This window comes from Vigna unguiculata, chromosome 1 (genome assembly GCF_037176805.1).
Source record: "Vigna unguiculata cultivar grain cowpea cultivar isolate G323 ecotype 2 chromosome 1, ASM3717680v1, whole genome shotgun sequence".
Taxonomy (NCBI): domain Eukaryota; kingdom Viridiplantae; phylum Streptophyta; class Magnoliopsida; order Fabales; family Fabaceae; genus Vigna; species Vigna unguiculata.
The window spans coordinates 42,807,107-42,821,845 of NC_140792.1; the positions used below are offsets into that span (position 1 = coordinate 42,807,107).

General features: G+C 29.7%; 2 protein-coding genes across 5 annotated transcripts; both read right to left on the reverse strand.

Moving 5' to 3' along the window:
* Positions 1-886: 886 nt before the first annotated feature.
* LOC114193697 (RNA-binding (RRM/RBD/RNP motifs) family protein) lies at positions 887-6,090 on the reverse strand. 3 transcript variants are annotated; one of them, XM_028083592.2, is made up of 10 exons: positions 5,956-6,090; positions 4,673-5,104; positions 4,476-4,592; positions 4,112-4,252; positions 3,789-3,962; positions 2,466-2,673; positions 2,197-2,363; positions 1,565-1,650; positions 1,275-1,428; positions 887-1,088 (listed from the first exon to the last, which is right to left on the reverse strand). In XM_028083592.2, the coding sequence occupies exons 2-9, from the start codon at positions 5,102-5,104 to the stop codon at positions 1,293-1,295; spliced, it is 1,461 nt and encodes a 486-aa protein (XP_027939393.1). In that variant the 5' UTR covers positions 5,956-6,090; the 3' UTR covers positions 887-1,088; positions 1,275-1,292. The 3 variants fall into 3 exon arrangements, with proteins under 3 accessions (XP_027939393.1, XP_027939401.1, XP_027939417.1); XM_028083600.2 differs by having other exon boundaries at positions 4,673-5,487; positions 5,956-6,030; XM_028083616.2 differs by lacking the exon at positions 5,956-6,090 and having other exon boundaries at positions 887-1,133; positions 4,673-5,936.
* A 6,476-nt stretch (positions 6,091-12,566) lies between these two features.
* Positions 12,567-14,685, reverse strand: LOC114180226 (Nucleic acid-binding, OB-fold-like protein). Of its 2 annotated transcripts, none has more exons than XM_028066517.2 (3): positions 14,418-14,685; positions 13,044-13,302; positions 12,567-12,892 (listed from the first exon to the last, which is right to left on the reverse strand). In XM_028066517.2, exons 2-3 carry the CDS (start codon positions 13,297-13,299, stop codon positions 12,828-12,830), a joined length of 321 nt encoding a protein of 106 aa, XP_027922318.1. In that variant the 5' UTR covers positions 13,300-13,302; positions 14,418-14,685; the 3' UTR covers positions 12,567-12,827. The 2 variants fall into 2 exon arrangements, with proteins under 2 accessions (XP_027922318.1, XP_085529820.1); XM_085673694.1 differs by having other exon boundaries at positions 14,391-14,533.
* Between the last annotated feature and the right edge of the window lie 54 nt (positions 14,686-14,739).

Consider the following 14,739-nt stretch of genomic DNA (forward strand, 5'->3'; position numbering starts at 1 on the left):
AAAAAAAAAGTCTAAAAAGTTTCATTTGTGAATTTGAATTTTATAGAGTAAAGATAAGAAAATTAATTCATATTTGAATAACTTAAAAAAATATATTGTCAATTCACTCTTTCAAAGACCTAATAATAGTTGAAAGTAAGAGTATATAAATTAAGATTGAAAATATATACATTTACTATTGGCATAATTATAAATATATGTACTTATCTGATAAGCATGAATTCCACAATTTGTCTCAGTAATTTAATCATTTATTTTTAAAATCAAACAAATTTAATTTTAGATTATTTTTCAATTTAAAGTTATCAAAATCTTATTTGGACTAACTTCAATTAATTATTTTATTTTAAACCTCTTCTAGATAAAGTTCATGATAAATATTAAATTTTATTTGAAAGGGAAAAACAAATCTGAATTTCACTGTTCAAACTCATATCTCACATTGAAGCCATTTTCATTTTATCGAAACAAAAGAATAAAGATTAAACCAAAAATGAATTAGTGTATAAATAAAAAATATCTAAGAAACAAAAAATATTGTTAATTAAAACTGAGATCACTACAAAATAAAAAATTATGAATTACCTAATCCGTAAATCCTAAAAGAGATTAGAATGATACATCACAAACTTTCTTGAGTACTTTAACTATGTACTGTAAATTTTGGCTTCACCATGTATCCGCAACTGAAATGGAGTATATAAAAGTGGTATCATTAGCCCCTTTTATATTTTGAAGGAATTATTAACTCCTTGAATTGACTGCAGATAAATTATACTTCTAGAGATAAAATATTTCTTACAGTCACAGATAACTTCGTTTTAAATTCTATTTCTTCTAAGACGATGGTTAGAATCATAGAATCATATATATAAACCACAAGGCAAACATTGAAACACCTACTTCATAAACTTTCGGGAATCTAGTACATTTATCATGTCTTTCAGATCACTGTTACCTATTTCGGAATTGGACAAAAGAAATAAAATTATACGGAAACCTGAAGTAAATGCCTTTACAAATATAGTACTGGTACAAAAATTGAAACTCCATTCACAACAATTTAAGCCTCGCCTCGGTTGCAATTGCTGAGAGAGACAGAATAGCATGTCAGTAAAATCCCGTTTCACAAACTGTCCATCATGCAGATATAAAGGATAAGTATGAATCAAATTGTAATTTCATTTGGCAGGATCCTTTCTCCAGAATTTATCTGTTCACACAAAACTAATTCAGAATTGATGGAGGTAAAGCACTAAAGAGTAGGAACAAACCTCAATTTCCTAGCTCATTTAATAGGGATGATATCGGCCACCGCCACTATTGCGGTTATTATCATTACTGCGTTTCCCACTTGAGCTACCGCCGCCCCTCTTCCTATGTTGGGATTCCAGCATCGGAGCATGCTGTTGAAACCCTGGTTGTTGCCTATATGTACCATGGATAAAAGCAAAAAAACTCAGATATAGATGTTGCCAATAGTAAATTGTTAATTAATTAATGCGGGAAAAACTTGAATGATGGATTGAATATCTAAAACTATATAAATCATGATGACACTCACAATACATATCCAATCCTTCCATCTGGTAAAAGCATCGGCATCATTGTCATGCCAGGAGGGGTTGGTCCAGGACCATACATCAGTGGCTGCCATTTAAGAACATCAACATTGGTTAGACACATATTGAGACACACACGCACCAGTATCGGCAGTATTGTTTAAAATTGCGGAGGACCGTGTTTCATTTTGTTGAACTAAAAGTAGAGCAAAAAAGGTGGATACAGTTAAACTGAGTACAGCAGTTACAATTTTCCATGCATCAATAGTTCAAATTATATTAATCACACAATAGTAAGATTAATGTCAATCATTATATATGTCATCAATACTCAAGTTGGTATGTGTATTGCTATGTATTGGTGATATATATTGTGAATCACGAGTACATCAACTAAATTAAAAAGACATCTAACCGTTGGAGATCATTTACATAAAGTGAAATTATGTGGGAATGTTGAAAACATTAATAATCAAAATTGATAATTTTTTTCAAGCTATACAATTAGTAGAGTGCAATCCACTCCTGTAACCAAAATTGATAAATTCCTAGCCAAACGACCAAACATCAATTATTTTTTCAAAGTATTGAAAAACTAAATAGTTGAGACCCAACCCGCCAAAGAGAAACTTACTTGCGCAAAGCCAGCAGCACCATATCCTGCACCTATAGCACCACCAATCATACCATAACCAAGATGAGGTGGATAAGTGGGAAGTAAGGCTGACTTCTGTTGATTTGCTGCCCCAGATGACTTCTGATCTGCTTGTGGCTTTGCTAGTGAACACTCCAATGTTTGTCCTGTCCATCCCCAAAGAAAACAACACATTCGTAACTGTCAATTCCACTATTTTTAAAGGAAATTTTAGAAAAAAATGTATCACAAAATAATAAAAGAACTACCATCAATTTCATATTTCTCTGTGTTCTTTAATGCCTTCATGGCACTTGACCTTTCAGCAAAGTGAACAAAACCATATCTGCTCTTTTCTTGGCCAGCTTTAGCAGAAGGGACAACCACTTTTGTGATTTTTCCATGATGTTCAAACAGCTCCTTAAGACGATCCTGAGTAATGTTTCCTGGAAGATTCTTTACATACAATGCTTTTACCTGTAAAAAGCACTGACATTATACAACACTATAAAGCATAACTAAAATATAAAAAGCATTTCGAGGAAAAACAACAAGAAAATTAATCCCATTCTCACAACAGTTGCACCGACAATATTAACATGAAACACAATAACCAAAGATACAGGAAATTTAATCCCAGGGACAGCTCAATAGTAAGACAGAGAAAGTCTTCGCTTTCAAGTCTTCCCAAAATATTTTACTCTCTCTAAATATCTTGTTTAAACCAAAATACTCAGTAATTAATTGATGAATAATACGTTATATTAGGATTAATTAACTACATTTTTTTAGGGTTTGACTCTCTTCCTATTGTAAATCTCCCTTTTAATAAAAACAGTACATCTGTTAATGAACAGATAGTAATATAATATAGCCCAGAACACAGAGCAGATGCATGAAGCAACACTGCACCAAGAAGACAGAAAATAGAGAATACAAAATATCTAAGAACTGCTTCTTTTTTTTAGTTTTTTGTGCATTGAGCATATAAAAACAAATTGGATAAGTTGAACCACTTTTGTCTTGGCTTCAATGCCAATTAGACAGTAGTAGCAATAAAAGTGTCACCAAAACACAGTTTGAAAAATATCACACTAAGTATGATGCATCGGGCCAGAAGGGCCATCTCACCATTTAATTGCTTTTCTTTTGCATGAATTACCCCACTGCCTATTGGTATATTCTTTCAGTGTGTTAACTGGAGGTGTCCTATTGCAGACTCAATTTGTCTGCATTGATGCTTGCCTTTTGAATTTACCAATGGTTATCAAATTTTATTTTATGTCTATTTGCAGCTGCTATAACTCGTACATGTTGGATTGAACCAAGGCCAACGAGAGCCAATGTATAATTGATATATAAAATAGATCTTATAATAGATCTATAAATTAGATCTTTTCAAACTAACAAAACTAATTAATTAAAATTATTATGAAATTTATTCAAAAATCTTCTGAACTTTTATAATGAAAAAACACTAAATAAATTCTCAATAAATTTCATTTATATGTCTTTTAATCCTAGAAATAAGGTATTACATAATTGTTTCCTCAAAATGAATTTATTCATAAAATTTAATTATATAAAATCACCTGAGAGTTTGCAGATGATTCATAATTCCTTGGATCGGCCCAGCTAACTGTTGGAGCATTACTGCCAAGTTTAAAGTTTGAGTTTGACATTTTCTGCCTTGAATATTCTGCACAAGCATTGTTGTAATACTCAATAAAAGCAAATCCCCGGTTACGGCCAGAAATCTGTGGGTCCTGTAACAATGATACAGTTTACCAGTTCAAGGCAGAAATTACCCATTATACATCACAATTATAGTTTTGGTGACAAGAACAAACTTTAAAGATGAGTTAGCAAATTAAAATCATACTATATGACATAATACAAATAAAGTCAACCAAACCTTCAATAGTTCCACAGAAATGATTCCAGGGCCAATCTCTGAAACAACTTTCTCCATATTTTCTTCAGTCCAATTTCTGGGAACATTACCAATGAACAACCTGTGCTTAGCTTGAGATGTTGAGCACTTTATTTTTTTTCCCTGGGAACTCAGAAAAAATATGTCACTTAATTCAGATCACAGTACCACAGGCTAGAGTGGCCACTGGCCAGCTAAACAGATAGGATATAGCATTTTTTTAAACTATAAGATAAGTGAAAAAACAGGAAAAGAAACTGGAGTAAAGAAGTAGATGACCTAATCAATGAACAGGATAATAACTACAGATTAGAAAAAAATAGCAACAACTACTGCACCAAAATACCTTAAGTTCAGTGTTGTTCAGCTCCTTAATAGCCTTAGATGCCAATTCCTTTGTCTTGAAGGTCACAAAAGCATAACCTTTTGCTTCACCTGATTCTTTGCCCTTCATTATCCTAACCTGTACAAATTTAATCAGTTTAGGAAGAAATACATGAAAAAAGGAAAAGAAAAAGGATAGAAGAATTTCATGTATCTAACCTCTGAAACTTCTCCCACAGATTGACAAAATCCGTTCAAATCTTCTTCAGAAACTTTTGGAGGAATGCCCCCAATGTAAACCTCGGACCCATGAGGTGGAAGTGCAAGAAGCTCAGCATGTTTCTTTTTCTCATCTTCAGTGTCTTCCACTCCTGTCTCATCTTCAACATCTGAAGGCTTAATCTCTTCTTCCTCCTCCCCTTCCTCTTCCTCCTCCTCCTCCTCTTCTTCTTCCACTTCTACTTCTTCCTCCTCCTCTACCTCTTCGTACTCAACTTCTTCTTCCTCCATTGTCTCCTCTTGATCATTGTCCCCATCAAAGTCTACTTGCTCATCAGAATCTGTAGGTTTCTCAGGCTCACTGTTCCCCTCTGGTGACTCTGGATTTTTGACCAATACATCTCTATGCCCTGTCCCAGGCATTTTTTGCATCTAGAAAAAGCAAACTCACAGGGGAACTGTGAAGGAAGCACATATGCCAGAAGTATTGAACAGAGATTGCAAATATGGTAAGGGGGGAAACAATATGAGAGGCCAATTGGAATAGCAGAGAAAGAATTTTGATTGAAACTGTTCCATGGGGTGTTGACTAAGGAGTAGTGATATGGTTGATTTAATCTAGGGATCATTGTAACATTGCAACAAAGTAACAGAGACAGGCAAGAGAGAACTCTCAACTAAAAATCAAGAGGATAGCGATGCTCAACAGGGCAACCAAAGAAAAAAAAAACATCTATGGAGGAACGAATGTCAGAATTTCTCCATACTTAGATGCAGAGAGTTGGCCGGAAAATAGAGGCCAGTTAATTCTTTAACTATTTGTTGGAGAACAACACAGAACAGAGTGGGAAAGGAACAAAAGTAAGAAATAAGAATCTGAACAACAAATACAATAAACAAAAAAGTTTACATAACCGAGGGTGAGAGAGAAGTTAAAAGCAAAGAACATCACATTCTACTCCAATGCTCTCCCTTCTAAACTAGTTTAATTAGAGACTAAGAGGCATATTATCTCAGTTATTTTGACATATAAAAGCAATGTTACTACTCCTTAAGAAACCTAAAGTTTTCATCGTGAACATGAGAATGTGTTATCTAAAATTCTACCAAGTAGTTCCCACTGAACAATTTGTTAGTTGAATAGCCAAGCTAATCTCAATATTGTCAAACAAACTAATGGAACATCATTCTTGTATCCATTCAAGAGTACGAAACTAACTATATATGTAAAACCGAGTCAATTTGTGCATTATCAAAAACTACAGCAAGAGAAGAGAAAGTACCTAATTGAGCGCAGGTCGAAATCAAAATCGGAACTGTTCATAACCCTAATTCAATCCACCTTATATTTATGCAGTTGTGGCGGTGAAATTCACTGTGGCGAGGTGGTGTAGGAAGAGATTTTTCCTTGGGCTGGGCCTTCTGAATAAAAGAAAACTTGAATTGAAAAAATAAAATATAAATTATAAATTATCTACTCTCATTATTTTTAGGTTAAAATACTTTTTTGGTCCTTGTTTTTGTCCAAAAATCTCAATTTGGTGCTCATATTTTTATTAGTCTCAATTAGGTCATTATTTTTGTAAATTAGTATCAATTAAATCCTTTCAGTTAGTAGATAACTAACACCGTTAAATAGGTGTCACGTGTCAGCTCCTCGTTTTTTTGAATTTTTTGAATTTTTTTTTATTTTTTGAATTTTTTTTAAATATATTTATGCCACGTGTCACGTCTGTATGTGCACGTGTCAATCTAATATGGTGATACGTGTCAAATTATTGTATGAATCTCAATTTGGTCCTCATATTTGTTAATTTGATTTGATTTGAGTCCAAAATTTTTTTAAAAGTTTTCAATTTCAGGCACTCTAAATTTAGACCAAATTTTACTTTTATATAATGTTATGATTATTTTTATTAAAATTGACATTTTTATTAAATATTTTAATAATATTAATTGTATTTAATATTGAAATTTTAAATATATTTATTTTAATTTGTTATAAATTATTTTAAAATTTTACATTTGAATTTATAAAATTGTTATTTTTAAGCCAACTCTAAAATATTGTTGATATTGAATATTATACAAATATTTCGAATATAAATTTATTAATCTATATATTTATAATTTTAAAATAAAATTTAAATAAAGTTTAATATAAAATAGAAAATTAAATAAATTAAATATTGTTAAAAATATGTAATAGAAATATCACTTGTAATAAAAGTATCATCATTACATTTATAAAAAAATTAAATTTATTCTAAATTTGGAGCACATGAAATTAAAATTTTTGAAAAAAAATTGGGACTGAAATCAAATCAAATTAACACAAATTAGGACCAAATTGAGTTTCATACAATAATTTGACACATGTCACCATATTAGATTGACACGTGGCACACTATAAACCTGACACGTCACATAAATATTTAAAAAAAATTCAAAAAAACGAAGAGCTGACACGTGACACCTACTTAATGGTGTTAGTTCTAGAAAGGACCTAATTAATATTAATTTACAAGAATGAGAATCTAATTGAGACTAATAAAAATACGAGGACCAAATTAAGATTTTACGACAAAAACGAGGATCAACAGAGTATTTTAACCTTATTTTTATTGTAGTTTCTCTTAAATCAAACCTAAGAAAATATCTGGTTATTAATGTTTTCATCCCTTTTTATTTTATTTGTAGTTAAGTAAACAAACCACAAATATGATGTTGCAACTCACTTTGATATTGTATTCATGTTAAAGAGAAATGTATAGTTGTATTATTTACATGTGTTTATGATTGATTAAAATTTATAATATATATATATATATATATATATATATATATATATATATATATATATATATATATATATATATATATATATATATATATGGGAAATTATCTTTTGACATACAAAATTTTGACAAAGTTAACAAAGTTTTTAAAAGTAGAATTAAAGTTGATTAATTTTTAATTTTTTAATTAAAATAAAATAATAGTTTTTTACCTAAATAGGAAAGTTTGTCAAAACTTTGTTAAAAATACTTTGTTAACATATCATAACTCTCTCTATATATATATAATTATAAGTAGTAATAATGAAATAAAAGATTTTAATAAGTTTTAATCACATATAAAAGGTTCACTTAAAAGAATGAGTTAGAAAGGAATAATAAAGAAGTTTTGATTAGAGGTTTCTAAAAAAACATTAGTTTATTTCATTTCTAAAAAATAATTTTTCAGTCCAACCTTAAAAACTTGGAATTTATTTATCATAAAATGCTATGTTTTTGTACATACTATTTTTTTTTAATTTGGATTTAAATAAATTTATGATTATTGCATAAAATGTCGCGAGGAACAAATTAAATCATAGTTATCAATTTTTACATTTTGAAGTATTGTTTCCTTCTTCTTTTTTAGGTTTGATATTTATATAGTTTTGCTTAGATAGTGTTTATTTTGCTGCTACAAGGTGTCACTAGAAAAGTGGTCATTTTTTCATTTACACTTACATAGATAAACTTATCTCCTTATCCCAAATATGATTAAGTTACCTTAAATGCCATCATGTCATGTTGGTCTTGACTTTTATCCAATAAATCAAAATCAAGTATAAATATTTTGTTTAAAAATAATAAATTCATAATCATAAAAATTTAATGGATAAATACATTAAGGTATAAATACACATTTGGTACCCAAACTTTTTCGGAAAGTTCAATGTGGTACCCGAACTTTAGGAATGTTCAATTTGGTACCCCAATTTTCTAAAGAGGTTCAATTTGGTCATCTCCGTTAAGTTGGAATTAACACCGTGTCCGTACAGGACACGTGTCAAGCCATGAAATTTTTATTTTTTTTAATTTTTTTTCAAAAAATTATTTTTTTTTTCAAAAAATTTAAAAAACTGCCACGTGTCAGTTTATCATCGTGCCACGTGGCAGCTTACAAGCATGACACGTGGCAGTGTAATAGTTGTTTTCAATTTAGTATCCCAATTTAAATTTTTGGTTCAATTTAGTACCCAAATTTTTTAAAATCATTCAATTTCGTCATCTTCCACTTGAGACCAAATTAGTAAATAAGCTTAATTACAACCTATATATACATGTTACAATAACTTTTTATAATATATATACATCAAATCATTCCACCTAAATACTTAAATTATTTTATTTTTTTCATTTTAACCTTTGTAATTTTTTATACATGAAATTTTTTACACTTGTAAAAAATAAAATAATTTGAATATTTAGGTGTAGTGATTTGATGTATAAATTCAAAACAATTATTTTAACATGTTTATATAAATTATAATTAAGCTTATTTACTAATTTGGTCTCAAATAGGAAAGGACGAAATTTGATCATTTTAAAAAATTTGGGTACTAAATTGAACCAAAAATTTAAATTGGGGTACTAAATTGAAAACAACTATTACACTGCCACGTGTCATGCTTGTAAGCTGCCACGTGGCACGATGATAAACTGACACGTGGCAGTTTTTTAAATTTTTTGAAAAAAAAATTAATATTTGAAAAAAAATTTAAAAAAAATAAAAATTTTATGGCTTGACAGTGTCCTGAACGGACACGGTGTTAACTCCAACTTAACGGAGATGACCAAATTGAACCTCTTTAGAAAATTGGGGTACCAAATTGAATATTCCTAAAGTTCGGGTACCACATTGAACTTTCTGAAAAAGTTTGGATACCAAATGTGTATTTATACCATACATTAACTATTTTGATATAATAAAGTAATAATCATTTCAAAATAAATTTCTCCATAACTACTCTTGAGGAAGACTCAAATCAAATTAGTATAACATCAGTTCAAAGTAACCCAACAAAATAAAAACACCATGACCTAAGAATATTTTTCTCTACTTCCACCGATAAATCCATATAAAAATAAATAAAATATATTAGAATAATGATATTATGACTCTCATTTTTTCTCTCACTTTTTATTTTTTTGACATAATTTAATATGAATCATTAATTAATGTACCACTATTTTTTAAAAGAATAATTAATGATCCATATTAAATTACATGGGAGAAAAAAAAAAGTAAAGGATGAAAGTTAAAATATAATTTTCCAATATACTATACTACAAATACGTTTAAACGAAGGTTCTATATTTTTCTGTTGGGTTTAAAATGGGATGACTAGCTGGTCATCTTGCATAAAAGAGGCACCAACAATAGGATTAGTAGCATGTTTAACCCAGTTATGTGGGTTTGAATCCTAACATTTCAAATCTATTTTTATTTTTTTACTTGAACTCAATTTCAAATTAATTACAACTAAAAATCATGATATTAGTATAATAGTCCACATAATTTGTAAACACATTGCTACAATATTTATACCATGTACAATTAGACACGTATAAAATTATAATTAACTTACATTTTAGAATATATTTAAAGACTAAGAATTTCAACAACTGTAATAAATATTACTTCTCAAACTAAGTAATTCGCCATTAACACGCAATGATTTTCAAAATTATTATTTTGTTGAGAGAATATAAGGTATCAAACGAAATTAAGAAGCTTTTTTCGATGGATTAGGATGACTCAAATATATCCCAAAAATTTGTCTTTAAAATATTCCAATTTTAAATTTTAAACCTTAAACATGTAAAATTTAATCTCAAACTAAATATAGTAAAACATAATGAATCCCCTAAAAATTGGTATGAGCATCCACCGACACATAAAAAGTCTTTTCGTTCAATATTTTTTTATTTTTGATGTTTGTCCAAAATTTGACGTTGTATTAGGTAACATCAAAATTAATGTTTGAGTAAAAGTTCAACGTCACTTAACATAGGAAGATAAGGAACCAGACATCCAATTTCGCACCCACTAGAGCCAAAATGCAGCAGATTTTGACTTCTGATATTGTACGGTCAGTCGTCAAATGACATTGGCGGTTTCACAGTTCGACGTCTGACAGTACAATACCAGACGTCAAAATATTTTTTTTTTTAGTTGCATTTACAATTTTCCCACACCTGAAAACTATAAAATTTCCAGAAACAATTAATAAATATTTTCATCACAATTATGAATTTACAGTTATATCTAATAACATTAAAACTCTAAAGTATTACAATTAACACCAAACTAAAAGTTTCATCATCAAAGTGTTGTCCAACAAAGTTTAAAAATAATAATAATTCTAATGGTCCTAACTCCATCGTTCCAATAGCTATGTTGTCCACTCTTATCTCAATGTTTGGATAATGTCATCATATAGAGAGGATGAATTCTTGAAACGTTGAAAAAAATAAAACAACTTTATTATGTATGAATATCATTGTCTAGAGTTTGACATCATTTATAATATGTGAAAGGTATATATATTATTACTTATGTCCTATCATTCTTCACATAATACTTTCAAATCATCGATCAACGGTTTAAGGTACACATCAATGTCATTTCTAGCTTGTTTAGGACCCGATATCATTACAGACAACATAATATATTTGTTTCTTCATGCACAACAAAGGAGATAAATTTGAAATTATCTACAAAATTGGCCATGAATTATGTTTGCTGCTTAAGTTCCCATAATGATTCATACCATCTGTAACAAGTTCAAGTCTTAAGTTTCTTAGCTCTACACCACATCCTGAAAATGTTTCATTAATCTTCTTCCATTGTGGAGAATCAGCTGGGTGTCGAAGTAACGTTAAATAAAAATAAAATCTATTTAATATGACTAAATTCACACAATTCTAAAGTTGAGAAACTAAATTGGGTCAAAATTTTTAAAAATGACTAATTCCAATTTTCACCAAGAATTAAGAGACCAAAATCATATTTAATCCAAATTAGAAATAAAAAAATTATAAAAATGTTAAATATATAACTATAAAATTATGAAATATAAAATAATGAAATTACAAAAAATCAAAAATTAAAAATATTACAATTTGATAATTTTTTATTTTTATAATTTCAATAATCTTGTAATTTATAGTTTTATAATTATATAATTTATAATTTTATATTAGTGTAATTTATAAGTTCGTAATTATGAAATTAAATATTTTTATAATTTGTTAATTTTATATTTTTTAGTATTTTAATTTGATAATTACATATATATATATATATATATTTGTATTTTGTTTTATTTTCTTATTTCTAATTTTATAATTTTAATTAAATTTTAAAATAATTTATACTAACTATTTGGGAAAAATCTCTTCATCACTATTTTTTATAACAAAATATTATGTGACCGACATTTAAGGAGGATGTCCTCCAAAATAATTATCACATCACAAAGTTAAAAACAACATTAATTCCTAAAGAGTCAATAAATCACAACAATTTATTAAGCACTTAATTGAAACTTTCAATTTTAAAGAGGACTTGAAACATAATTAAGTCTTAAAAAAATTATAATAAATAGTAATAAAATTTATTCTTTTTATCAAGAAGAAAGATTTTGTCGTGCCCGTACTTGACTCTTATTTTCTAGTTTTGTAGTTTGTTACTAGTGAACTTGTTCACAGTAGAGGGATATTATTTTTTGAAATTTCCTAACAGTTTATCTTTCCCATTTCATCAGTCTTCCAACTAAGGTTAGTCCTTGGACAATGTCTTAACATCTGGCAAAGACATATCGGACAATGCAGGTGCACGTTGAATTGTCTGAGACATATGTTTCACACTCTTCAGTGCACAGGATCCGATGTAAAATGCTATCACTGCAGCACTATGCTGGAAAGGCTTAAGAAAGCTCCCACAGATTCACAGACAACAGAAAAAGTAAACCAAATATGAACTAATCAAAAAATTGAAGAGACTGACTACCTTTTTAAATACCAAATACAATCTCCATTTCACATGACTCAGCCGATAAAGATTATAAGATTTTAATTATACTCAGTAAAACTATTTACCAAGAGAATTAATAAATGTTTAAATTGCTACAAGTGAAGCCACTGGCATTGAGCTAGTTCTGAAGAGTGGGTAGTTTTGGCATGAGACGAATCCTCATTGTCAACTTTAGATATCAGAAAGAAAAAATGAAAAACATTCTGACCAATACAATGGTTATGTCTCCTAGTGTTCCACATGATAGAGAGACCTTCATATAATCAGATAAGCTTGTTATAGCTCACAGGAACAGGTATTTAAGTTCTCCATTTGCAAGCTGACAAAGCTTATTGTAGCTGATCATATCTGCCAATAGGGTAAAAAATACATCAGAACCCACAGCTTCATAAACTTCGGAATGCCATAAAATTAATGAAAGTGGCAGGTAATAAAAACTATTCCACATGTTTCAGCCATATCTCAAAATCAATTTGAGGAATGGGAAGGAAAACAATACCAATGGAATCACCAAAATTGGTCCATATCTCAGCAGCAATGGACTTATCACTGTTAACAATACCAAAAACTTCTACAAAAGTTGTAAGAGGAGCAGGGGGAAGTCCTTTTACTACTAGCTGTTTCTCATCTGTTGATTTTCCAATGACAACTCCACCATCAGATCGCACAACCTGCATCAGGGTCCTTACCCTCCTTCCAACATAAAAGTGCAGTAGTTCTGCATTGACAAAGGCCGCAGGATTTGACATATCCATTTTCTGCTCAAGACATAAGAAGATAATTTGATTCAACTACAGAAAAGAAAGCATCAAGCCACCCACAAATGAACAAGACAAGACTTGATGGCAAGAAAAGGTTGCCTTCTTTGATCTGTTTGATGAAACATCTAATGTTCATTTATATAAATCCTGTCTCAATTTACTCCGGTTCAAATTTCAAATATTCCTTTCACCAACTACAACTGTTGTTCATCAATGCTGACAACGGTGTGCATTCTACAGTGGACCAGTAATTTAAAGTTATGTAACAACACTAGATCACTAATACTACTGTAAGTGACCAGTCCTAATAAACGTAAGATATCTGGGACTTCCTAACACAGGCAGCAGCAAAGTAATTTGGTGTATGAGCAATGATAATTTTATTCACAAAAAACTAACATTGAGTCTCTAAACGGCAAAAGGTTTCATAATTGCAACAAACATGGCCAAAGAAAAAAAAACGCATCATATTAGAAAGGGTTTCATGCCAAATAATCAGCTTCAATGCAAGCAGAATCAAGGAAAATACTCAGTCAAAGATAACCAAATCGCTAGAGATTACAACAAAATGTAAAATGTAAATTTATTTACACTGTAACAACCTAAAAAAAACTTTGTACTACGGTGTGGATATTTTAAGGTACCATAAAACATTATTTATTTCATTATTCGGAAAAACAAAATCAGTGAGCAGTTCGTCAGTTCCATCCCTTATTCACATCAAGGAAGTAAAATGAAAGTATACGACGAAACGAGACGAGATCAATTCTATTCCGTTTTATTTTATTTCTTCAAATTTTGAAGAGCAAGCAATGTCAACTAGTTCGATTCTCTTCTATTCCACCCCTTTTCAACTATCTAAACATAGCTTTGGATTTTCTTTTTTTAATTTGGCCATAAATTGAACTCTATACCAAAACTCGCTCAACTTATTCTAGAATGTAACAATTGTTCAATTAATCGTGAAGACGACAGTGTTTATCAAAACGAAACTACTATTTGCAAAAAGAAAAATTAGAGAGCGAAAAGGAGCTGGTGAAGAATATGGAAGTGAATGTAAAAGAAGCATGAAAATGGTTTCTTACGAATGCAAAATCAGAATGAATTCTCACCAGAGTGAATGCAGAAGCCAATTTCCGAGAATCTAATCCCCAAACCTGAAGCTCACCACAAGAGAGAGCATGGGCGCTCGGGTTCTACTGCCAGTGTAAACTTTTTTTTTTCTATTCACATTTCGTCGTAATAATACATATACTGAATAAGATTTTTATTTTTTAATCCTTAAAAGATATATTATATACTCTTTTTAACCCTTTGTTATTTTTATTTTTATACCAAAGTGTGCCATTCAGTATGAAATTGGATAAGGTCAACAAATATTGTTGAGGAAGACACTCGGATACTACAATAAAAAATAACAATTTTAATTTATTT

Coding starts and splice junctions, on each gene's coding strand:
- LOC114193697 (XM_028083592.2), bottom strand. CDS start 5,104: ATGCAAAAAATGCCTGGGACAGGGCATAGAGATGTATTGGTCAAAAAT. Junction 4,253..4,475: donor TGAACAACACTGAACTTAAG/GTATTTTGGTGC, acceptor CTGAGTTCCCAG/GGAAAAAAAATAAAGTGCTC. Junction 2,364..2,465: donor AGAGAAATATGAAATTGATG/GTAGTTCTTTTA, acceptor GGGGATGGACAG/GACAAACATTGGAGTGTTCA.
- LOC114180226 (XM_028066517.2), bottom strand. CDS start 13,299: ATGGATATGTCAAATCCTGCGGCCTTTGTCAATGCAGAACTACTGCAC. Junction 12,893..13,043: donor CAATTTTGGTGATTCCATTG/GTATTGTTTTCC, acceptor CCCTATTGGCAG/ATATGATCAGCTACAATAAG.